General features: G+C 40.1%; 5 protein-coding genes across 5 annotated transcripts; 2 read left to right on the top strand and 3 right to left on the bottom strand. All coding sequences in view use genetic code 12, as the record gives it.

Annotated features, from left to right (window-relative positions):
• Nucleotides 1-527: 527 nt before the first annotated feature.
• RJT20DRAFT_4924 (uncharacterized protein) lies at nucleotides 528-941 on the top strand (the record flags this gene model as incomplete). The annotated part of the gene is made up of 1 exon (XM_064920373.1): nucleotides 528-941. The coding sequence occupies one exon, from the start codon at nucleotides 528-530 to the stop codon at nucleotides 939-941; it is 414 nt and encodes a 137-aa protein (XP_064777403.1).
• Nucleotides 942-2,084: 1,143 nt separating this feature from the next.
• RJT20DRAFT_124577 (uncharacterized protein) lies at nucleotides 2,085-5,750 on the top strand. The gene has a single exon (XM_064916285.1). It carries the CDS (start codon nucleotides 2,376-2,378, stop codon nucleotides 5,610-5,612), a length of 3,237 nt encoding a protein of 1,078 aa, XP_064777402.1. The 5' UTR covers nucleotides 2,085-2,375; the 3' UTR covers nucleotides 5,613-5,750.
• Nucleotides 5,751-8,888, bottom strand: GYP2 (Gyp2p). The gene has a single exon (XM_064916284.1). The coding sequence runs from the start codon at nucleotides 8,772-8,774 to the stop codon at nucleotides 5,916-5,918; it is 2,859 nt and encodes a 952-aa protein (XP_064777401.1). The 5' UTR covers nucleotides 8,775-8,888; the 3' UTR covers nucleotides 5,751-5,915.
• Nucleotides 8,889-12,030: 3,142 nt separating this feature from the next.
• RJT20DRAFT_132487 (uncharacterized protein) lies at nucleotides 12,031-12,966 on the bottom strand (the record flags this gene model as incomplete). Its single annotated transcript, XM_064918145.1, has 1 exon — nucleotides 12,031-12,966. One exon carries the CDS (start codon nucleotides 12,964-12,966, stop codon nucleotides 12,031-12,033), a length of 936 nt encoding a protein of 311 aa, XP_064777400.1.
• Nucleotides 12,967-14,387: 1,421 nt separating this feature from the next.
• Nucleotides 14,388-23,057, bottom strand: RJT20DRAFT_90263 (uncharacterized protein; the record flags this gene model as incomplete). The annotated part of the gene is made up of 4 exons (XM_064921312.1): nucleotides 14,388-16,930; nucleotides 16,973-19,362; nucleotides 19,447-20,014; nucleotides 20,348-23,057. The coding sequence occupies 4 exons, from the start codon at nucleotides 23,055-23,057 to the stop codon at nucleotides 14,388-14,390; spliced, it is 8,211 nt and encodes a 2,736-aa protein (XP_064777399.1).
• Between the last annotated feature and the right edge of the window lie 2,648 nt (nucleotides 23,058-25,705).

The following is a 25,705-nucleotide window of genomic DNA, read 5'->3' as shown; positions in this document are numbered from 1 at the left end:
CGTGAATTGGCTGAGTTAGGTTTCTATATTCTGTATTAAAAAGGCGGTTTTAAGTTAAAAAGAACCGAAAGGTGACTTGGGTCTTCGTTGAGTTGCAAAAACAAGTCCTAGAGTACCCCTCCTTCAACCTCTGTGAATTTGTTTCTCTCTCTCTCTCTCCCTTTTATCATCTTTACTCAGTCATGTTAATCCCAGAAACTCCAACCCACATTCGAACACCTGCTTACCACGTTTAGATCACTTCTCAACTTACCTTCCACCCAGCAGCTGCAAAATCATTCCTACAACAGACCCCGTCTATATGAAGTCCCACCTCGATTACGTAATCATATAAACGCAATTTTCCAATTTGTAACTTCTGGCTTTAAAGCATTGGGAAGTTGATCAATTTGATTATTAGAGATAACAGAATTGAAGAAGACAATTAGTGACGAGGCGGTGCCAGACGGACAATAGTGAAAAGAATTGGATTATTGAAATTATTGAACTGCTTTTGCCATACTGAAAACTGAGAGATTTACAATCAAATGAAGCCTTCTTTTGCCCTCCCCGATTTACGGTTTGAACAAACGTTCTACAGGCAATTGGCCGCTAACAGCACTAAGAAAACCCCAAAGCCTGAGGATTTGGATCCCAGGGCATTGACCGACGAGCAGCTCAGAGAATTCAGTCAGAAGATTGATGAAGATGAGCAAGAAATACTAGGCAACGAGGGTAGTGACCTCCAACCACTAGAGCCAGTTACTCCAGCATTGGTGATTTACACAATTCTCAAGGACCAGATGTTCTTTCCTTTATTGCAGGGTTTCTTGTGGACAGGTGTTTTGATTAGTATGCGTCCAGTATTACAGGTATTTGTAAGACATGGTCAATTGACAGGACATTGGCTAGCCAATATGTTGGGATTGAATTCAATCACCAGGAGAAGCTTATCGAGGTAAAAGCGCATATGGACGAGGGGGCGTTAGGAACAGAATAACGACTAATGACGAAAAGTCTACGACATGTAAATAGCAATGAACGAAAGATATATCGTTACAACGAGTGTGAAACTCAGAGGAGACTACGTAGTACCAATTTACAAGCACATTGTATGAATTTAAGTAGTAAATGAGACTTTCGCGATTGCACGAAGAATCAGATCATACAGATCACCTTTCCAGATCCAGATCTCGCCCACTAAAATGACCCAATTTTAATCAATTTCCTCTATACTCTGAGCTCAGCCCCACGCTAATTAGTGTGAAAATAGAGACTAAGTAGCTAAGATGATTCTTTAACCAATTTCACCTCAAAAAGACACTGAAATTCAGGTTTCCTGCTCTGTTAGGACAATATGCACTAACTAAACAATACATAACTCTACTTACATTTAAAAATTTAAACACCAAGACATATCCTCTTGAACTGTAGATGCTTGTAAACCGTAACTACTGACTAATGGAGATAGATAGTGGTAGCGGGCCGGATATCGTTTCAGGTTTATTCCGACTATGCCGGCATCGTCTCAAACGTGCTAGCCGAGGACTCCTGTTGACATGTATAGCAACGATACTAGTAGGGAGGTGGAAGAGGAGTCTATATTCGATTTTAGAACCGAAGTCAATTGGAATTGTTGCAGTATAGTAGTATTAGTGCTGTCTATACAATTCTAACCCCGTTTATAGTTCTAGAAGTCCTGAAAACCTGGAATTTGGATGTAATATGTCCTATCTTAACCATACTGCTAGCAATTGTACAGTTTGCTGTACAATCTAAGGAACGGGGCACACCGAACACTTACCGGAACACGCCAGTTCTCACGGTCGGATTCAGTTCTATAAATATCACACAGTAATGAGTATCAAGGCGCTTCTCGAGGTGCTTCTGAATGTTCATTCTCATAGAAGTATTGTATGCTTTCGGGAACAGTGAAATTCATTTATCCCCGAATCTTCACCGTTGCTCTAGTATGCTCTAGTATGCTCTGGTGAGGTCATTCTTATTTACTTCAACTCATCTTTTCCAAAAAACACCGCTCTCCTCTACTCCCATGTCCCCTTCCTATATGTTCTCACTGTACTACCCATTTCCCTAATACCTGTCTATCTCACACTCTCCCAACTCCCGTATCTCCCCCCCATCACCACCCCCGTAAATACTCCAATTGTACCCCCGTATCTCACCCTTCCTCTCACGGTTCCCGCACGACCACTGAAATTTACCTTTTAAAAAAACGGAACCTTCAAAACCACCACAACCACAAGGTACAACAGTAGTAACAGCAGGTTATAGTGGTGTTTCAACGCTTTTAAAGTCATCAGACAAAGACAGCCGTTATCAGAAAGAGGTCCTGGACTGCGTTATAACATTAATATTATAATTTTCCTCCCGCCATGTTCAATAGACGTAAGAGTCGAAGTGTCTCTGAGAGGCTGTACACTGGAGTGAACCATGTTGCTCCGTCAGCCAATCAGCCAAGCAGCAACGCCTTGGCAGCCGCGCTCACCATCGGAAAGAAGGATAACAACAAACCAGCAGCCCCAACGTCGCTTTCATCGGTGATTCCAAGATCCAATTCCATGCAATTCAAAAGAGCTTCTCCACAGCAACAATCAACTCCTCACCAGCAGACACACCAATTGCAACCACCACAGCAAATACAAAACCAATCGTCCAGAGGTTCGCTTCTCAAGCGTAACTCAACCGTTGGGTTAACGTCCCACTCTAATACACCTCAATCTCACCATGAATATACAGCTTCACATAATGGTGGATCCTCAGCAACACAATCAGCATTCCGTAATTTCAGTGGAGGTTCCCTCACTCTGTCATCTTCTAGATCGTCTCTCCAAACTCCAGGACACTCAAAAACATCCCTTTCACATCCAGTGATATACGACATAGATGATTCATTCAATGACTCCTACTTAGATGAAATTACTGAAGAAAGCACGCAAATTTACCTCAAGAACCAAGACAAAATGCGTGACTTGAAGCTCTCCCATAAACCAGCGTCCAATAACAACATCCATAATATAAAGAAAAAGACATCTAACGGCGCTGCCGTAGGCGGTTCCCCTGTTAAAATGGTTAAAAAGTACATCCCAACTCCAAATGGTATAAAAATTGTAGAAGTTCCTGAGGCGAACTTCCAGAAAGAGGTTGCCAGAAACAACTCGATGCGTTCGGGAGCCAATATTCCACGGTCGGCCTCTCTCAGAGGACTATCTTCGCAGAAGAAAATTTCTAGATCATCTTCATTGAACTCAGTCTCGTCTAATAAGCTTCCCTCACTGCCGATGGGCCCTCCAAAGAAACCATCTTCACGTTTATCATCCTTGGTCAAGCCAAAGATGGCGCCGATGACTGAAAATGTTGGTTTGGAGAGCACACTAGGTAAAGAAGATGAGCAGCACGAGCAAGCATTGAAGATGAGTGCGTTGCAAAAGGAAATTGAGCATGAAAAGAAACTCGCCAGAGAATTGGAGCAAAAGAGAAAGGAATACGAAGAGTTGAAAGCTAAAAGATTGGAGAATGAAAGAGCATTACTCTCATTGAAAGAGGAATCAAGAAGTGCAGAAGCTCTTGAAGAAACTCCAAAAGAGGCAACACAAACCTCAATAAAAGATATCGCCAGCTCAGCACCTTCAAATAACGTGGTACCAGTTATTACTACTTCAAACACTGACCTTCCAGCCTTTGAGGAACCTATTGCCGAAGACTTGGGACTCCAGCACTCACTTCCAGAATCTAAGGGTACAGACGCTACAGCAGTATCGCCCGCCATCACTGCAGAAAAGGACTTAACAGGGGCATCGGAGACCTTGGAGGATATTACTAGACCAACTCTTACTACAATCGAACTTCCTGTGACCGATGGTTCTGATATAGAAGGTACTGTTGACAATGTTGCTCGCAATCAATTGACGGTACTGAAGGTTGGCGGTATTAGTGCCGACAGCATCCCTCACCAAGAAAATGAATTCAATTCAACTGCTCCTGGGAAAACCTCTTCCGAATTATATTCATCAGATTCAGAGACAGATACTAAAACAGATCTCACTGGAACTGAACTTGGTATTATTAGCCAGTATGGAAACCTTCAGTCAAGTGAGTTGTTGAAACGTGATAGTATGGTCGACCATTTGCCCTCTACAGACGAAGGTGATATAGAAGATAACGATGAAGAAGGAAGCAACTTAGCAAAGAAATTAAGAGCTTCTTACGGTTTAGGCAATCATGAAGGGGAGCAGTCCAACACTTCTGGGCCAAGTAACTTCGTTGTAACACAACCACTAGTTGAAGGCACCGAACTTGATGCCCACCAAGACAATGAGAATGAAGAAGAATTGCCAAAATCCGACAGAGCGGGCTCAATTGGTGGCTCAACTATTACATCGCCTATTGGTTCAACGCCTATTCTCCCAGCCGAGAGTTCTGAGACACTTAAAGTCCCAGTGGCGGAAACTGGTGGAAGCTCCAGTTCATCTCTTTACACTTCAAGTAGCCGTGACTCCACTTCGAAGGCAGAAAAGAAGAAGCTCAAATCAGCTATGAAGAACTCTTCTACACAGTACAACTCATCGAAGAATAGTGCCAAGAGCAATGCAGCACACCAAGCCTACCTCTCACTTACAACAGCCGAGAACACAAGACTTAATTCCAAACTTTCTTCTTCACAGTTAAATGATATTTCTCCAGGAGGAGGAAATGGAGGCTACCCTCAGCCTGTGATACCAGCTGGCCAGAAGAGGTTATCACAACTGACTTTAAGAAAGTCCCAACAACAACTCCAACCGCCTTCTGCCGGATTAACCAGTAGGTCCTTAAGACCACAGTCAATGCAACCAGAAGCATTGGGTCCCCAGGGTAGTGGCAGAGGTTTCCCTCAAGAACAGCACCCTGCAGCAGCAGCAATGAGCGGCAGGAGCCTTAGAGATAGAGGCTCCTCGTACGTGCAACCTATTGCACCCCATCCAGCATTACAGCCCAACTACCAGTCTCCTAGTAAGCTTAAGGCTGCAGAATTGTATGCTAAGGCCAACTCAAGACCACAATCAGTATTCAAACCAGTTGCCAAGAGGTCATCATTTTCCAAGGAAAGCAGCGGAGAGAATCCTCTTTATGTTCAACAAGGGAACCAGGCAAGGGGATCAAGAACTCTTCGCGACTCCGCCTACCACGTCCCTCCACCACAGCAGCTTAACCAGCAACACCAACTACAACAACAACATCAACAGCATCCTCAGACGCAGCAACCTGCCCACAGAACATTGAGGGCAGAACCAGTGCCTCAACAACCTTCCAACAACGCCCCCGTGACACCTCGTAAAAATGGAAACATCTTTAAGTCCCGTTTCGTGGATTCTGACGAGGAAGACAGTGGAGGACATGTTGGTGGATCCACAGGCGGGGGGTTCAAGCTGTCATTCCGGTCCAGATTTAACGACTCGGATGAAGCTGTTCATATTCCAAAGCCTGCTCCACAAACAGCAGTGAAGGCCGATGTTCCTACTCTACGTAGCGCGAATAGAGATGTATCAGGGGCTTCAACTACTGCTAGCACCAAAGAGAAAAGAAAGTTTGGAGGAAAGCTCCGTAAGCTTTTTGGAAGAAGCGATCAACAGTAAGGGCCGTATCACAAGAGTCTTTCAACGTATAATAGTTAATATTTGCTACAATTGGTTAGACATCCTTAATAGAATGTGTCGAGTTACAATAATATGAAATTAGTTTGCCTGTGTATCTCATCAATAAAATAGCTAATCTATGTTGAGTAAATGTATGAATATAGAAATATAAATATATATAGTTAATAGATAGGGGTCAGTACTTTCATACTTAATTTGAAGAGAATTAGGAATCCCATCTACTTATGTAATACATACGATAACTTCGCAAGACATAGTCACCAAAATCTCACCATTATCGGCTTAAGTCTCAAATTCAATTAAGTTGGCGTCATCAATCTTCGTTCCAGATTTAAATGACGCAGATGCAGCTGCAGCTTCTTGCTCTGCTTTGTGAAATCTTTGCAATTCCTTATTCTTTGCAGGCTCATTCAGAACTGGATCTATCAATACTTGAGCCTCTGCTCCTAGGAGAAGATCTTTGTCCTTTTCATCTATGGAGATGACTCCGAAATCATCATCCTGTTCCTCTTCTTCTTCCTGAGTCTTCGATCTGCCCGATTTCATTGAGGTAGCATCACTATTGCTGTTATTGTTATTGACTTGCAAAGCACTGGAGGCAGCAGAGTCCATACGACGTCTAACTTTATTCGCTACCTTTCTTCCATCAGCTAACAAGCCATCAAACATGTCCCGCAAGTTACGTATGGTATTCACCTTAGAATCGAGCAGCTTTTCAAGGTTAATTGATTTTCTTAACGTTCTGCTGAAGAGTAGCTCATATGTCTCATCAGCTAAAATCACCATTCTAAATGTTGGAAGATTCAAGAATACTGGAGTGTTAGGGTTCAAGGCAGCGTTGTGAGAGATACTGTTATCGATTGCCAAGTCCTTGATGAGTATCTCTTCTTCTTCCGGTTGGGCATATTCAAATGCCCGCTGTATGAACGTACTAGCACCTTTTAAATACCTTTCAATTTGTTGACTCTCTAACTTTTGCTTGTCAATTTGCACTTCAGATGGGAGTGCAATTTCATCCTTTTTGGCACCATCATCACCATTAGAAGTATTTGCCTTATATACCTCATCGGCGACAGCATTTTCCATGGCATTTACGGTTATGTCATCATAGAGAAGGCCATCCTTCCATGGTCCTGTTACGTACAACAAGTCTTCAGAAATCTGCAAAATCCCCTCTCTGTCAATCTTTCCCTTATGTTTGAAATCGTATAACTCAAAAAAGTTTGACATTGATGTCATTAAATCAGGCTCAATCAACTTATTGAGACCCACAACTAGATCAGATAAAGAAAGTGCTGCTTGACCTTCGGAGTCCCAATTCGAAAATAAATGGTGAAGAAAAACGTCGTCAGCAGGGTCTGTACTTGTTTCGGGTTTTACCCATTCACAGATATCAGACATAAACGATTTAAATGCCTTAAAATCCATGAGACTCGATCCGCTCGCCATAGTTACACTATAAGATTGCACTATCGAATAAAAGCGATCGTATAGTATCGACAATGTCTCTGGGGAAATATTCTTTGCTTTGGGTAAATTACGTAATTCTGTTCTCTTCACAAAAGTGGAAATATTCTGAAAAATGGTGTCCCTATGTCTGTTACGATGTACATCTATCATTTCTTCATTCACTATTGAGAATTCTTTGAATGCTGTGACTAAAAGCTCTTGAAATTTAGTGATTGACTTATACTTTGGGTTCGGAGAGTTAGGATGGGCCAGTTGATCAAGAACTTGGAAGTAATCTTTAATGATCAGAATGAAAGATCCGTCATCCTCAGTCTTTAAAAGATCTTCGCCATTGACCTTTAATATCGCTAAGGCAACTTGGAAAAGTGTTTGAGGTCCTTGCAAAAAGAAAACATCAATGATTCTGGAAGCGAAAACTAACGGCATGGAACTCAAATAAAGAGACAAGAACCAAGGCAAAGACACCACAGAGAGTTGAATATCATTTTTAGTAATATGATCCCAAAGCTTTGGCATAGTATTCTGTACTAATGACTCAAAGACACGCTGATCAAGTAAAGTACCATACATTGTTTTTGAATAGTATCCTGGGACGATTCTGTCACACAAAACATTCAATGTCCAGAAAGCTTGTTCCTCAGACATATAGATAAGTAATGCAGCAACAACAATGTTCATGGCTTGACAATATCCCACTTCCGGATTCTTCCAAGAGTAAGCTGTCAAAACTCTACGTAACCGCTCAATACCTTCTGGACTTTGATATGCTGCATACTCTGGAAGCGATCTATTCAAGTCTTTCTCGATTTCCTCTGTAGCCAACGATTTTCTCTTGCCATAGTCTTCTAGGATCTTTTTATATTCTTCTTGGTGGTCTAATCTCAAAAACATCGAACCACAGCATAGTTCCCAGATTTCTCCTCTAAGTCTGTTTGGCAATCCGACTCTGACAAGTCTGTAGAACATTGGAGTTTTTACCAACAGCAAATTGCGTCCATCAACACGAAACAAATCAAACCAAAGTTTCATTTTAGACTTGTCCCTGGACTCCTTAGGATTCCCTGGGAATTTGAAGACTTGCCCCAACCCGCTAGGAGGAACTGATTCAATTTTTTCGGATGAGATGTTGTTCTTGGCTAACAAATACTCAGAGTAGCAAGTATGAATGAAAGGCAGCAACTTCTTAACGTTTGGTAAGTTTTTCTTGAGAGTTATCTTCAATGTCTGGGCGAAACGTTCACTCTCAGACCGCAATCCAACAAGATACAACGTCACTTGGAGTTTACTGTGAGTATGAATGGAAAGTGCAAAGCCGTAATCTTTAGCAGGCAAGCGTTCGACCTTTTTCACTGTGGAAAGATGTATTGTGAACAGGCAATTCTTCTTATCGTAGGCATCTCTGAACACTATGAAGTGTTGGGTAAGGAAAATCCTTCCCTGTGGAAACTGTTCTCGGCCCATACTCAGACTGACACCCTTGTAGGCGTCTGTGGTAAAGTCGGATACGACTTCGACTTCAGCGGCGGACTCATTGAGAACGGTTTCGTAATCTGGGAGGCTATATTGTCGACAGAAGAGTTGATCTTTCGTAAGTCCCGAAGGGTTCTTCTTGTCTAACACTTGGTTTAGAGTGCTAACCGCCCTATCACGGATGGCTTCAAAGAATGCCATCGACTCTTTTGGTTATTTCGCCGGAGCGGTTGCTTTGCTAGGGTGCGTGTTAGTTAAAAAGCAGCTGTTAAAGAAGCAATCAGGGTCAATTGGACTGGATAAGCCGACTTGATGTCAAGATGAACTGAATGGTGCTATCATCGGTTGTGCTGGCGGTTTAATGTTAGGAAAGATATAATCCGGGGGTGGAGCTTGGAAATAGATCACGTGAGACAATTGGGATTTTCGGGCTGATGTAATAGGTTCTGAGTGGGAGTAGGAAATGGGCATATAATGAAGGTCAAGTGTTGGTTCTAAGTGTGTTTTAAGGGATAATATAGTGCATGCTAGTCTGATGATGGAATACTTATGATAGGGTAACGTAAGCTATTTGTGAAAAGATTGAAGGTTCTATTGTGTCGTTATGCTATAGACTTGACAAGTACTTGACGTCATATTCATTTTCTCAAGTGCTGTGTATATGACTACTATTTGTATGATCTCTAGGTTTACTACAAAATGCACTATCATTTCGCTCAATTTGCATGACAATTGGACAAACATAACAAGCGCAATGCACAATATCACTCTACTGATCCAGACTTATTTCCCTTCTTGTTTATCTACAGAATATTGAAGCCTCTTTTCATTTATGTAACACAACCAGACAAACTAGTACATTCAGATGAATGTCGCACCTCTCTTAAATAGATTTCCTTTTGATAGTACGACTCCCTGTGGAATGTTAAAAAGGAATGAACGTTAATCTGAGAAGAGATAAGAAGTCATTTAATGAAATTGTATATTAACTAGCTAAATAATATGAAAGTCTTCCTATAAACTATATAAAATCAAATTGGCAAATAGCTCTTCGACTATTATTAGGTGAAAATTGAAACAATAAAAAACTAGCATGCTATTGTTCGTGAACGATACCGCTTCAATGTTAAGTCATCGGCAATCATGTACTAGAGAAGACTTAGCTCGCGCATTATTTAGCCTCTCTGTAGGAGAAGGATGTTCTGCATGACCTTGTCAGCAATATTGATAAGATGCCTTTTGTGAAGGTCCTACTAATTCCTCCTGTCCATTGAAGGCAATAAAATTCCCTCAATCTTCAATGAAATTGGGTTATTTATCGCATATTCATCCATTAATTGAATAACCATAGCGAAATACATCAAGGAATAAACACGTAAGTTCTGGTCTATTTAAGGTCCTTCATTCCCAAGTGTAAAATTAGATTAAGGTCCTTCTTTCTCAAGTGTAGAATTAAATAATTTGGCAACAGCTAAGAAATACCAATGAATAAATACGAGCTTTTTCAGATTTTCATATTATCTTTTATTTTGATTAACTTTATCGCACTAATTCAGCTTACCAAATTCTTCTTGAATATTGATAATGTTGTTTCATTCCTTGATCAGGTACTTGTTAGTTGCTACATTTGTGGCAGCGTGGAAAGAAATCACAAAGTTGCTCCACTTTAGGTGCTTGTGCTTTGCTGGGGTTTACTACTTGTGTAGTTGCAGGTGTATTTACAATCATTATAAATGTATTAGTAGGTTTTAACAATGATGGCGGTGGTGGAGGTGATTCACTGAGCCCAGTTAAAAGATCGGTTCAATTCTAATATGTTATTTTGTATGAACGATTATCTATCGCCAACTTGACGGAACATATACAATATAATCTACCATTCACTGCTTTATCAACTCACGGTAGTACAGATCACTTTCACTGGATAGTGGGCATCACGCTGTCAGATATAACTTCACAACTTCTTCTGTTAAATTGCTCAGACGTAAGTGTTGATTACTGTTCTAAATGCATCTTTATCGACGAGGCTGGTTTTAATATCAATATGAAGTGAAACTTTGGCTGGTCCTTTAAAGGAAATACCCCTACAGTTAATGCCCCCACGACCCGCTCAGAAAGTCTAGTGGGAGCCATTTGTATTGATGGGATAGATGTTTTAAGTCTTCGAAAACCAAAGCAACTAACGCAAGAAACGTAAATTAGAAGATGGTGACAAGAACCGATTACTAGAGGTACTGTAACTACTCATTATAAGCAATTCCTCATGGATGTTATGGATGAGCTTGATAAGTATCCAAAGTTCCAAAATGCTTTCTTAGTTATGAATAATGCAAGTATTCACAAAAACCCGAGTATCTCAAGAATTATTGTAGGCAGAGGATATAGATGTCTCTCTTACCACCTTTTTCTCCAGAGCTAAACCCTATTGAGGCGAATCTCAAAAGAGAAAGGTTTCTTGGGAAAGATACCCTATCTGCTAGAATTAATGAGGCTGCAAACCCCCCCCTCCCAGCTCTCTACGAATTAAAATCACTCCCAACAAGTGAATTACTACAAAATTTGCAAGAATTAATATAGTTTATAGGAAGACTTTCATATTATTTAGTTAGATAATACACACTTTCATTAAAGGAATTTTCTCCTCTCAGAAAGACAACCATTACCAGTGCCTGACTCTTTTTAACATTCCACTGCGAGTTGTTTTTGCAACTAAAAAAAGGAAATCTATTTAAGAGAGGTGCGACATTAATCTGAATAGTACTGTATCATATCCGACCTATCACGTGACTTATATAGTAATACTCAGCCCATCCCCGATCAAACTTATCGCTGAAATTCTGGAATCATGGTGATTCTAAGAGTTGGACTTTTCTCGGCACGTTGTAAGTTTTTGAGCTGCGTATTTATCCTTAACTCTTGTCTACCATCGCTCATGTATACCATAGCCCTGTCGACTATTGTGACTTCGCTTTGCAAGCTTTACTTCTCATCTACAGCAACATCCGAACCTTCCATATTTGTTAGAAAACCTCCCCGAAAAAGCATTGAACCCTCTCTAAAGTACATGCAGGACGACGTTTTTGCAACTTCCATGCATATGGAAAAAATGTTGTGGCTGTAAAGGGTCTTATTCTCCGTGTACTTTTTTCAGAGGATTTCAAGGATTGTATCTTGGGAAATATGAATAAATTTCAATATAGTCCGGAAGGGTTTGGTAGAAATGGACTTTGATGAAATGAATACATTGCATGTTTTGCTGCGCAATTATTGGAGTTACTACATGTACATTGATACACGATTGACCGTGACTATATCGACGACGAGTTTCAATTAGACAAACAACAAGAAGATAATTGTACAATGAAAGACCCGAATAAACTAAAGAGAATGGTGAAACACCAAATACCGAAAATATGAAAGAGAAAGGAGAAATCAAAGTACCATTATGCGATTTTGATTAAATCAACATACAAAGCAAAGCAATCGCTCCTGCAAGAGTTCCACCAACAGCTCTAGACTGAGCAAGTCCTTCCAAAGTAATCTCTGGCCTTGAGGTAAATTGATCAGCAACAGTGGTATTTGCAGTCCTAATAGTAGTTGGTTCTTGTGGAGCTACAGTCCAAGTTCTTGTAGCTTCTGGAGCTGCTTGGGTAGTTCCTGGAGGTGGAGTATGCTCTGGTTTTGGCCCCGATACAGTAATTGTTGTTGGTCCTGTCACAGTCCAAGTTGTTGGCAGACAAACATGAACCTCGCAAGTAGTAAGGGTAAGTGTAGTTGGCTCCAAACAAGTGGTAACCCATTCAGTGTATGTTGTATGAAGTGTAGTTTTATTTGAGTAGAGTCCAATTGATTTAGAAAGATCAGTGGGCTTCGATGCGATAATGGTAGTAGTAGAATCAGAGATAGTCGTAAGAATTGTAGGATCGTGGATAGTAGCTTCGTATGCCAACACCAATTGCAAAGGAATTGCTCCGTCAGGTGGAGAGTCGGCATAGTGAACGATCGACAATGGACCATCCTCGGTGAAAGCGATAGCGTAAAACCCATCAGGAGATCCATTGAAGTTCAAAATTGGAGGCTCAAATACTAATTCATTAGTTTCCCCTGGATTAACTGTCACTTGAACTTGGTGGTTCTCAACCGAAAAGTACTCTGCAGCACCAGATTCTGGTTGAAAGAAGAGAGTATTTGTGTCCTCGTCCCATTTCAACACCAGCGGGGTGAGATCTCCAACAGCAAAATTGTCTATCCCTTCTGCCTCTTTGACTAAGACCAATGCTTTGCCTGCAATGGTGTCATTGTCGCTTTGAACGAACAAAGAAACATCATAAACATAAGCTGCTGCTTGGGCTGCTAAAGAAGCGATCGTGACTAAAGATAAAAAATATCTCATGGTTATTTGTAGCGAAAGACTATAGTATTGTGACAATTAATTGTACACGATATTATTTCCAAGGTATTGTAACTAGCTCAAGTCTACTGGATATTTTTAGGGATTCAGTACATGTTTATATACTTTTGGACCCGATATTTAGTTCATAATTATTTATTAAGAGAGGGCGCTACCACACGTTACATATTGGCGTAATAATTTATTTATTTATTGAAAAGTCTTGGTACTTATTTACAATGTACCACAACAAGAATTGTCGTGTGCAAAGAGAGCAAGGCAGTCTCAGATGGAGTCGGCTATGAGAAGCAAGAAACAAACACTACCAAGAATGGCTCCTTCTAGGAGCGTGTAATGAATTACGTCAGAATCCATCCGTTTTGAATACTCATCTATGATAAATTCATAATGCGCTTGCTGGCTCGGTATTCCCGAATTCTTAAAATAGACTTGACCTGACTTAAATAAGAAATCATAGACAACGATAACTTAGATAATAATGCCGTCACTGTGGAAATAATTCATGGAGTGATCTTGGTATTTAATGTGGAGCAAATGTTACAGTTCAAAAACTTAAACTACGCATACCCCACATTCTATTTTCAGCACTGACGAATTGGGATACTCAGTTTCATTCCATACAACAAGAAACAACATTCAAGGGCTAATGAACACTTGATAAATTCCCTGTTAAAGTTCAAATATATGTCAAAGTTAAAGAAAGAGAAATAGAAGGACGAAATTTGGTCAACTATGCTATTTTGAAGAGCAAAATACGTGCCCCATGACTATAAACCAATATTCAATTAGAAAAGAGTGAAAAGATGTCGCTTCGAGTTAAGCCTTCCTGATAAGCCAAAAACAAGCGACACAAATGCAAGATCGATGCGATCTTCAATTGCATGATTGACCAGGCAATCACATTCTCCCGATTTTCAACCGCAATGAGGATAACAACGTTCGGAGATGCTCATCTCCTGAAGAGAGATTAGGGGACCATGCAACGTGCCAAGTGTTTGCACCACTTGAGGCTTTCTTAACTACATAGGACAAGCCAATTGAAATTATCATATTTTAAATATAGAATAAACAGATGGTGTAAACAGATGGTGTAGCAATGATAAACATAATTGTAGATTGGTTCTTGGAGTATGTGACTCGCCCCCTCTCGGAGTTGCTGTATTTACACTGGTAATAGATGACGCCAGCCAAAGGGTCAGAGGAAGTATGGGACTGGGCCGTAATTAGATTCTAAAGAATAATAAGGGTTCCTGTATACCTTATATTTGGACATCATAGAACAATTTCATTGGCTACACACTCTGCTACTAATAATAATTATAAAATATAATAATATACACTAAATAAATTAATTTCCTGTGACATTGATTGTATAGCTGCAAAATAAAAGCCCTAAGCTATGCTTAATTTCCTGACGAATTCTGCGCATCCTCCTCGTATTCATCTTCAATGTCTTGCAAAAGTCTCTCAAATGCATAAGCATTGTCGGAGTAAGAGCGCTTCAAGTTGTGTTGATGGTGGTGGTGATGAGCATGTGGATGAGGATGTTCTCCGTTTGTTGTCTTGGGTGTGTCCCTAGAACGTCCAGCCAGTTGTAAATCTTTTATTGTCATAAACGATGCGTAATCAGATATCTGGTTAAGTGGTTCAGCGATTCCTTTTCTCTTTCTGATCTTGAATTTATTGCCTAAAATCTTACCTGTATGATTTAAGATGATCTTAATAATGTCTTTTCTCACACGCAATATAAATTCCTCGCCTGACCATACCTTATTCCCGTAATGAAGGGTTGGTATGTTCAAAAGCAATTCATGTACGTCCAAAATATTAAGGTGTTTTGGTGCCTTAAAAGATACAAAAAGCTTGAACTTCAGCACTTCAATATCAATAATTGAAATATATTTCAGTGATCTTCTCATGATCACTGAGATCTCGTCCTCATCCTCACTGATTTTGTGAACGTTTTTCTTGAGAAGTCTTGCTTTCGGCTCCTTGACTTCTCTCAGACCAGAGAATACTGAAACATCCTCCATAGAAGATCTCTTGGAAGATGATTCGGAATAGCGATGCGAGATTGACAGTTGTTCGCTATCACCGTTCGAATCAGAATTCAAGTCTGCTTTTGATCCGAATCTGCTTGATGTTCTACGCTTCTGAATAAAATTCCTTATTGGATTTTTCGATAAAGTTGTGTGGGAGGAACTACTATTGCTGACTTGAACCTCTGATATGCTACTCACTTCAGATTCATCATTTTCATCAGCAAATTCAGACCGTAAACTATTTTCGACATCTTCCGAGTTGTCCTCAGGGAACATGTACGCAAATATTTGTTTAGCGGTATCGTAATCGAGCTCGACTTTCAAGGGTTGGATTGCAAACTTTGCATGCTGCATGATTGGAATTCCTCCAACTGGCTCAAGAATTTTCCATGTAATTTTAATGATAGGTGCTTGCTGTGCGCATGTTGTCCCGTGGTCTTCCATTTCAGGTGCATTCATATCCTTACCTTCAAGATAGGGTCTTAAAAGTTCTGGGTAAACTGCCTTGCTTTGTAAATTGAAACCTTGAATCATAGTGATCTCAAGTTTATTCAAGTTAGATCCGTCTGAGGCATCTATCCTAGTAAATCTGGCACCAGCAATAGCCAAATCAATGAATGGCTCCCTGTTATCATCCAATAAGTGCCATATAACTTGATCTGCCAAGATATTCCAAAATTTGGAATTTTGGCGATGTGACTTCAGTTTAGAGCTTCTTAATCTAAGTCCTTTCATGAGCACCTTCAACTCGAATTTCAGTTTCTCTAATTCCAACTCTAATGTATGAAGATGTTCCTTCTCCGTAGGGTTCAAATTCGTACCCTTCTGGTCAAACTTCAAAAGAATCTCACTATATTCCCTTATGGTGTATTGCAAATCCGTGATTCTAATATCAAGACCTATAAAATCAGAAGAATCCGAGAGTGACACGATTTTGTTTAAACGGCTTATTCTCTCGTCTTCCTTCGACTTGCTGTGAATAAGTAAATCTGTGATCACATAGTACATTGTCAGATATTGATCTGAGTTAGCATTGATTACAATCTTTGCTAACTGTATGATCAACTCAGTATCCTGGGTCACCTCCTTCTTCTCCGAAAAGAGGAAGTTGGGCTTCTTAAAGATGAATGCCATGGAGTTCCTTTCCACAATGAGTTGGTCCTTTACCCAAGAACTATCGTAACATACTTCAGACTCTAGCCAAGGAGGCCAGTTAATACTTTTACTTGCAGCATCGCTTCCATAATGGAAATCAGAGTCCGCAATCGTACTTTCGTCCTTATTAAACACGAACATATGTGAATCATTAAAGAGGACCCCATACCTCGTTTCAATCAAATTAGCAAGTTCCCCACTTTCTCCAATTAGCTGCTTTGTGCCTTTGAGGTTAACACCTAGAATTCTCATCTCCAAATCTTTAGATGTGATAAGGACACACGAATCAAGTGACTTGTCACTGACTAATTGAATTTGTGGATGGATGAGTTTAATTAAGTATTTCTTCTCTGCTTCCTGTTCATCCGAGTCAACTTCATCGATCTCATCATTAAATCCATTGATAACATCTTCTCCTCTCTTGAACTCTTTGTTGAAGACCTTCTCTTGAATGTCAATGTGATCCTCGATATCTAAATTCTCATTGATCACACTTTCCACAAGATCAACAGCCTTTTTACTCATGAAGTAGACGTTCAGCTTTCTATCACTAACCATACGAATATAATCCATGAATAGGTCTCTAATGGAATTATTCCATTTTAATTGCAAATTGTGGACAATGAAACGATTGTGAAATTCTACTACTGAAGTGTTCAAAAGGTGTGCCTCCTTAATTTCCTCAGCTGATCGATGACTCGAGTAGACAGACAAAGCTCTGGAGGCTGTTTTCTGGAGACTTTCACCATCTCCAGGATGCAATAAATCATTTCCTTCGCCATGCGTCGCACCTTCAACTCTAGTACTTAATGCCAGAATACTTCCACCAGTGAAACTTTCCCAAACGGCTTCCACAACATCGAGTTTCTCTTTTTGTACCTGTATGTCCAACTTTACTCTGTCTATGTCTTTTGAAAGCTCTTTCTTGTCCAGGGCCTCTAGTCGCTGAAGAAGCTCTTCATTCAATTTCAATTCTTGTGTGATAACTCTTCTTCTCTCTTTCAATAAGCTTCCTTGAGTTTCGTCGGGTTTTTCTATTCCCATTAAGCAGTCATGTGAATCCTCATTTCCGAAGGGATATGGACCACTCTTCGTCAACAGAAATTCTCTGATGTAACTCAATTTAGGTGTGAAAAAGAAAGGATCAACTTTAATCTTGGGATAAGGTGACAACGGTTCCCTAACTTCTAATTCAACGAAGTCATCTGGATCAACCCATGAAAAGTCGTCATCGAAAACATCAACATTCTCTAGCCAACCTTTAAAGTTTTGGGTAACGTCTGAGAATTTCGTCAGAGGAGAAGTTGCCGAGAAAGACGATTCCAATTCATGGTTACCCTTTAAGTAGCGCTCAAGATGTCCAAACATGGAGGTATCCACGAACACGGCGTTTACAAATCTCACATCTGCCTCATCTACCTGAATTTCACTCTGGTTCATCTTTAGATGTTGAACCTTATTGTTAATGCCAAGTTTCTTATTCACATATGTCACATACTCCTTCGTTTGATGCAAATCTATTGAGCACTTTGCAAACTTAGCTTTCAAACCTGTGAATGCAATCTTGTTCTTATGTTTGCTATCCATAATTGAGTGCATATACATATGTGATATAGTTAATGGATCAAACACCAATTGATATTTGATAGTAAATAGGTGCGCACCCATCTTTACATGTGAAGGGTCCACAGTTGATTTCTTAAATAAACGACCCAGTTTCACAGGTAGAGAGATTGAGTCCTTTAATGTTGACCACCAATTAAAAAAGTAGTGAAATGTGAGTGGAGACAAGTATGCCGCGTTGTAGCAATTACCAGTTGAAGATTTGGATGTCACTGAAATCGCCATATGTATGTAGTCTGACCTGTAGCCTTTGTAAGAATCCGGATGCCATTCAAACGCAGGATTAGTGACTATGACATCATAATGAGGCTTGAACGTTGATATTCTTTCTTGCTCATCAGAATACAGAGTAGCGGATTCGTCTTTGTTTCGCTCGAATGTCATCCCAAGCACCCACCTAACCTTATCGGCTGAGGAAAGCTTCATAACTCTCTTATTAAACTTCTTAGATTCTGAATCAATGTCAGGGATGTATTCCTCCATTTCATCATAGAATAAACTCCACAGCTTTTTCTCGTGAGATGAGTAGTTTGGAATGGCTAGTAAGAAATCGTCACTCTCAAGAACGATTAACTCCTTGGTACTTGGTGAATCATTAATCCTTAAACTCACATTATTTTTCCAACAAAACACAAATCCAGCTGCTTTTCCGACAAGTTCATATGGATTAGCTGAGCTCTTGATGTGAAGACAGAGTTCATTCGCAATTGTAAATCGGAAACGCCCGTGTAAAAGTAAGGAGATCTTGTCCCACCATCCTATAGGGCTATCATCTACATTTGGCTTGGTAAAGTTGTCAAAAGCAGCAGATGCAGCACCCATCCCAGCTTGATATGACTTACACCAGGTAAGCATACAAGCTCTATCAGCTGCCAAATCACATTGAAGGTCTATCATGAACTTTACGGGAGTAAGCGTTCTAGGAATATAGACTGAATAGAAGTTATCTATGGCCTTATCTGATGAAGGGGCAGCCGGTGAGAATGGTACAAATATGAATCTCATTTCCTCTTTTCGTTTCACGAGCTTTTCATTGATAACTAAGTTTGCCGTAATATTTATTGTTGGGCGGCTGCCATCATGATTTTCGGGGAAAGAGAGTAGCGGAAGTGGATAGTCTCGAAGGAAGACATATAGAGATTTACTCTTAATTTGCAAGAATAACGGAATCAAAATGGAATACTCAAGTTTTGGCTGGTTCTTACCAAATTCGTATAAGAAATCATCAACATTTGGAATTCTTGCCAGATCTAGAACCAAATCCAAATCTTTGAATACTCCTCCAAAAGCATGAGGACCAGCAGAATAGTTTAAGATGTCAAATTTTTCAGAGATCAAAGGCTTGACAGCATCATCACCCCAAGCCCTGTGACACCTCTTAGTCCAACTCTGTGTCTTAACTGCTCGAAAGAGCTTATACTTATTGATCCATGACGAGCCAAAACTTTGTTCAAGATTATCCCTAGCAATTCTTATCTTTTCTTCTGTCTCTGAAACGGTCATTACAAAGAGTGTGTCTTCAGATACTTCGTCTCGCGCCTGTTGTTTCTTATTAGATCTGAACAACTTAAAGGAAGCATGATTACCGGTATGATTCTGAATATGTGACAGAAGAGTTTGAGCTATGCAAGAATTCTGTGACACGGGCGTCTCATCTCCAGTGTTACTATGACTATGATCGTGATGTGGTCCATGGGTGTGAGACATACCACAGCGATGGCAAAAGAATTTGCTCAAAGGACTATTAAACTTAGGTGCAGAAGTATTAACAGCTAGTTTCGGCTTGGAAGGTGAAGTTTCTGACAACTTGATCTTGTCCTCTAAATCAGGGACAGCTTGTTCCCTGAGTTCTTCAGCATGCTTTTCAAAAGCGGCCATTTTCTTCATTCGTTCCCTTTGCTCAATAAGACCAATTTCGTAAATATATGCCAATTCGTTCTCAAATGGATCTGATTCAATTGTTAAACCGAAAATCTTCGTCTTAATATTGACGTATGGAAACACCAAACCTTTAACTGCTTTGGGCATAAGCCTGTCGAATTCATCAATACTAAGGGATATGTTTTCGAAGTTGTGTTTTGCTTGTTTGATTGCTTTAGCAAATGTGAGTATATTGTCAATCACCGTGTAGAAAAGAAACTGATGAGGAATGTTGAGTCTAACAGCAGAAGTATCAACCAGTATCGAAAGATTAAGATGACCGGCATTTCCTTTGCTTTCGTTTACAGCAAGATTAGCAACATTCAGCTCGGGCTTCTGGTCATGTTGGACTTCAAGTGGCGTGCTGTCATGTGGACTACTATCCTCTTCTGCTGACAGGTCAATTCTGCTATTATCGTCAAAGTTCAGGTCTTCCTGTTTAATTTCGTCCGCATTTTCCAGCTCTTTATTTTTAGGTGATGAATCTTGAGGTTTAATTGTATCAAACTTGATCGATTGACCATTGAATTCACCACTATACGAAACTCCATTATTTTGTATATGAACTTTGGCCGCATCTGAGTCAACACCGGGTTCGACGATTTCTTTATGATCTTTCTTACCAATTTTGATTACGGGCTCCCTTATCACCAAGAGTCTAGCCCATAATTTGGTAGCTGGGTGAACGACGTACAAACGCACATATTGTAGGTCTATCTGTTGCGATACCAAAGCATTCTTCATACGTAAAGAATCAAATTCAAACATGATGTCAACGTTGTTAGGCAATCTGCATACTACGGCAATGGATTCAATATTGATGTCTAACTTCACTTTCTTCAGTCCACCACCACCCATTCTGTTCATTTCCGCCTTAGAGCAGTTTCTTGCTACCGTAGGTGCAAAATAGGTGACAAGTGTCTTAGCATAAATTGTGCACCACACAAAGAATATATCTATTCTTCCATCCACCTCGGGTATGTTCAAATGAAGTCTGTTGATGTCTCTTGTTTCTGCCTCTCGACATTTATTGTTGAGAGATATATCCCTTATTCCTAGCACTTTCTTGATTCTCCTCGAAATCTCATCACCAGAGGAATCACTGCTGTTGGAAGAGGAGTCTGAGTTGAGAGACGATAAGTCAGTGAAATCCAGATCATGCTCCTGAACAGATGTAACCTGGTCGAAATCGTCAATGTATTCTGTGGAATGCTCGCTCAATGTAAACATTTGCAATGACTTGATGGACAAATCAATCTCTTCCTTCGGCTTCCTATAGACAAACTTTATGTCATTCAACTTCACGGCAACACCACGCTTAAAATCAGCTAAATCAATCTCCTCTTGCAATTTCTCATCATACATAATATGACTTGGAAGTCCATCTTTGCAAACAATATCGGCCATAATATTCGAAAGTGATATCTTAATTGTTGAAATAAATGGGGGAACAATCTCGAAGAGCTGGAGGTATAATTCATTAAGATCCGATTCGGTTACTGGTGTTGAATGAGCTGGTGTATCAACACAGCTTGTATTCCGTAGTTCATTATAACGTTTGTTGAAATGCACAATTTTTCTATTTCTTATCTCCCTTACTAAGTGGAAAATAGCTTCATTCACAGACTTCATCACGGTGTTTTTGCTCAGGACTTTAAGGGACATGCTATTTTCTAAGATATTATACACCGCTAAGACGTTGACCTTAGACCATGTAGCAGAGTTTCCTGCTGCATTAAAGCGGAAATCTTTTATCTTGAAAAGACCAGATATGCTGAACTTTTTCGATTTGCCTTTAGTGGTGAGCAATGTATTAAAATTCTTGGTGTAAAAACGGTGGACAAACAGCTGCAAAGAAAGATTAATGATCATGTTTCCTTTGGATTTACGATGAAAAATATTGGAGATTCCCATTTCGGGGTCTGGATAGTGTAGGTTGATTTTGGTATCTAAGATGACAATTCTGTTGCTGAACTCTCTGAGTTTGTATAGTATTTGGAATAGCTTGGAATTATCTTGAATAGGTTTAGATTTGTTGGAAGATCTCTCTTTATTTGTTGGCAATGAGAAGAAATACTCCAGTTGATCATAGTATATGTCTATGATTGGGTTGGTCAACATCATAGCGGTGTCAAGGTTGATAAAGCTCTCCTTATCTTCCACATTATTCACAAGTGAATCTGCAACTCTTATAAGCTCAATGGGATTGGCAGTTATACGGAAAGTTCCAGAAGGAAGCTCAAAGCTCTTCGATTCTTTGTGAAACACTTTAGCGGATGTCATGTACAACTCCAACTTAGCTAATCGTTGGGATTCCTCATTTTCTGCTGAAGTAAGAGACGTCACAAAATTCGATGCCGTCACAGATATGCTTTCGTAATGAATACCAAACTCCTCGAGTTTGATTTCTACCTTCGTGAATACTTCCAAAGCGGTGTTCACAAGGCCTATATGTTTCTTAAGGCTCTTTTGAAGCTTCTCTTCTCCTAATTTCTCTTCATTTGTAATATCGCTAGCCACACCTGTATCCTCCAGAGGGACAGATGACATCAGCTTAAGCAATGTATGCAACGGAATTGACATTCTCGCAATTGATAAAGACACTCTGAAATTACTGAGCTGTAAGTATATGTGATTCTGTTCCCCTACCTTACATTGGGTAATACTATCATTAAGCACCAAAAGCTCAATGTTACGAAATAGTCTGACTTGATGCTCTTCTTCTTCTGTGGCTGCATCATTCTGGAGGTACCCATTGAACAAAGTTATAGTGAATTTTGCAACTCTATTGTGATCCATCGCACTCTCTATTCTTGTATAATCGAGAAACACTGAGAATTGGTCATGGACGTCTTCATCGTAGTAAGAACATCGGAACATATGGATATTGATTTGGTTCATGATACGGGCTTGTACCATGATGTCAAAGATCCATTTGGGCAATTTAAATGAAAGTACTCTTTGGAGATCGAATGGCTTCTTGTGTGGCTTTTGTGAATTTAAGCCATCTGTATTGTTGATGCTGTCATGAACAATCTTATCGTCGTCAGGCTTCGGAGATTCAGCCTTCAATGACTTAACATCAATGTCAATCAATTCAATGTTGAAGAGTTTCAATGCGGACTCTTTTTCTTCCTTGTTTCGGAAAAGGTTGATTCGCAACTGGACCTTACGGATGTATATATGAGTATGCTTCAACTCGATCGTAACATGCTTGAGGGCAAACCAGCCTAAGGATTTAACTCTAAAATGAGGGATCCTATTCAAAAGGAAGAGAACACCGACATAAGCCAGAATAAGGATCCCCAATATTATGTAGTACTGGTTTAGCATATCATATAGGTGGTTGTGGGGTATGGTAATGAAGGAACTGGCTTATTCCCAGTATTCGTGACTAGTTCTAATTTCTATCCTTCTATGGGATATTGCAATGTACTGGTGGATTTCATCCACAGGACTCCAGGTTTAATACACAACAAACTGTCCCAAATGACAAATCCAGTAGATTAATCTACTTTAAAGTTAACTTTATATCACCTAGCACCTTATCTCTAAGTGAAATTTTAATCTCTGGCAACACAGTGTGCACAAACAATAAGATCTTGACAAGAAATATTACGCAAGGAACTTAACCAATAGCCTCTGACTTATGAGTAATGGCTAATCCACCAACCTTTTATTCAATAGTTACTACTATTTTTCACTTTGATATACAATTATGTTCACGATCGTCGTTCCTCGAGTTCTTATCGTCCTCGTTTCCGTCCTGTGTATTTCTATAGACTTACTGATGTCAAAAGTTTTCCAATGACCTAACAACAAGATAGCCGCTTCCTACAACTATTCCGTGTGACTTCTCTCCGGAGTTCAGGCGTATCAAATGTGCCACCGTTGTAACTGCCCAAATCGAAAATGGAGAATCGATGCCCGGTACAGCCGATGTACTGCGTCACGGGTGCAAAACTGACGGGACAACGGGTGCAAATAAATACGATGGGAGCCGGGAGGGACAAAGGCGAGGAGATAAGAATGAGGGAGACGGAGATGAAATGACCGGCAAATTAGGCATTTGTGAGTTATAAGTTTGTTTACAGTTAGATTAGGGGAAGAATGGGTAGAATTATGAGGTATGCAAAAAGGAGAAATGGTGGATAGGGTTAATTGCTGGTCAGCCAGTGCCCTCATACAATTGTGATGCATCGGCACATTTGACGTCGATTTGACGTTCTTCTGTCAGTCGCCGGAAGTATGCGAATACCCATAGAACACAAAAAATAGAATATTGATAATTCGTTAATAAAGAAATAATAAAGAACCTAAGTAAACAAAAGTTTGCGTCTATTGCTAGGGTGCGTTGCTTGGGTCAATAATTGAAACATTTGCAAAGTCATTCGACCGGGTTAATTAAAAGACAGCTTTTTCCAAGTTTTACTAGACTGTGAAAATTTAGGATTAGCTGCGAAAATCGAAAAGAATACAACAATATTTAATAGAGACAGTTCGCGGAACACCCGGTAATGACATTCTCCGTAGCCGTTGTTGCTTCGTGCACATGACAGTAAAGCCGTAGGGAAGTTAGCTTTTCCTCCTCTATTTGATAACCGTCTCCACTCAGTTATACATTGATCATAACGTGTTTACATTTATATTTTGAACCGACGCTGTCTCCGAACTTCAATTCCAAAAACGTTCTTTTTCCCTTATTGGCCCTGGAGTTCCTCCTACAAGAGCATGTACAATGTTTAATGAGATAGGTAAGGAGGAGTCCTGAAGGGGTCAACTATATGCTATGCCTTTATAGCGCAATATTCTTTCTTGCCCCTCCAAAATTGCCTGTTGGAGATTTAAACCAAAGGGGGTACTGAAAATCGTACCTCTTTAGGCCGTTCTTTTGTGAACAGACGATGTCTATGCAGTAGAAGACTCTTTGAGATCGACAGGTTTTCGCTGGTGTTCTACTAGTTCACCAATCGAGGCTAAGCCGAACGCTAAATTCTGCTCATATAAGCGAGGGGTTGACGCCAGCCTACAGCCACGAGTTGTTTTTTACAGCCGATGGTCTCTGTTTTATAACTTACCATATCAGTTTACTATTGACAAAGGGACAGCAGGAATTCAGTTAGGTCGTAAAGGAGAGCACTAACTATTCTGTTCTCAGAGTCATTTCAGCAGGACAACACAAGTAGATGTCACTTTCGCATCCATTGTGTCTTACTGTTCTTTGTAGTTTACGATCTGGTTGTTTGAATACTTACCACAACACTTTTGACTTGTAGGCTAGTTTTGCACTAGCCAGATCCATAAGGAGAATGCCTATAAGAAGTAATTTCCAATAAAGTTGTCTCCGATCTTCATACCATGAGCCCAATATACTAATTTTCACGAGACTCTTTTGTTAACCATAATACTCCATTGAGAGCTACTTTGCGTGCGCTCATATCACTGTAAGTAAGAGTAGGCATATGCAAAGTTACTATCCCTTCTAAACTTCGAATCTTCTCCAAAAAGGGGAGAGTTTCCAAAAATAGATCTTCTTCTTGAGGAAGTCTGGGCCTGTTCTCTTAGAATGAACCTAGGTGAGGAGGTGGAGAACGTTAGTACCCCTTGCTATCTGATGTCCCCAGTGTTATCGAAACGTAAACAATTCAAACTTTAAACCTCGACTCTATTACGGCTCTGGGTTAAAATAGACTACATAGAATTCCAACTGGGCCGACCCCATATATACTAAAATGGAAATTCTGTCAATCTCCACTATATTATGGTACTGCAGACAGCCATATATATGGAGAAGATCAGGCACAAAGTTTACTCAGCGTGTGGGTACACAGAATAGGAAAGTTTCGTTGAAAGGACCCGTAATACTACCCAATTGAGAAGTCGGTAGGAAAGAGAGGAAGTGTTATGGTTCATAGTATTCGTGTGTCCGATCTTATGCAATTGGTTTGGAGATCGCCTTGTGTTCCGATAGCCCTGGCCCT

This window comes from Scheffersomyces xylosifermentans, assembly GCF_036884685.1.
Source record: "Scheffersomyces xylosifermentans strain CBS 12540 chromosome Unknown RJT20scaffold_1, whole genome shotgun sequence".
Lineage (NCBI taxonomy): Eukaryota > Fungi > Ascomycota > Pichiomycetes > Serinales > Debaryomycetaceae > Scheffersomyces > Scheffersomyces xylosifermentans.
This window is presented reverse-complemented; position numbering and strand designations above follow the sequence as displayed.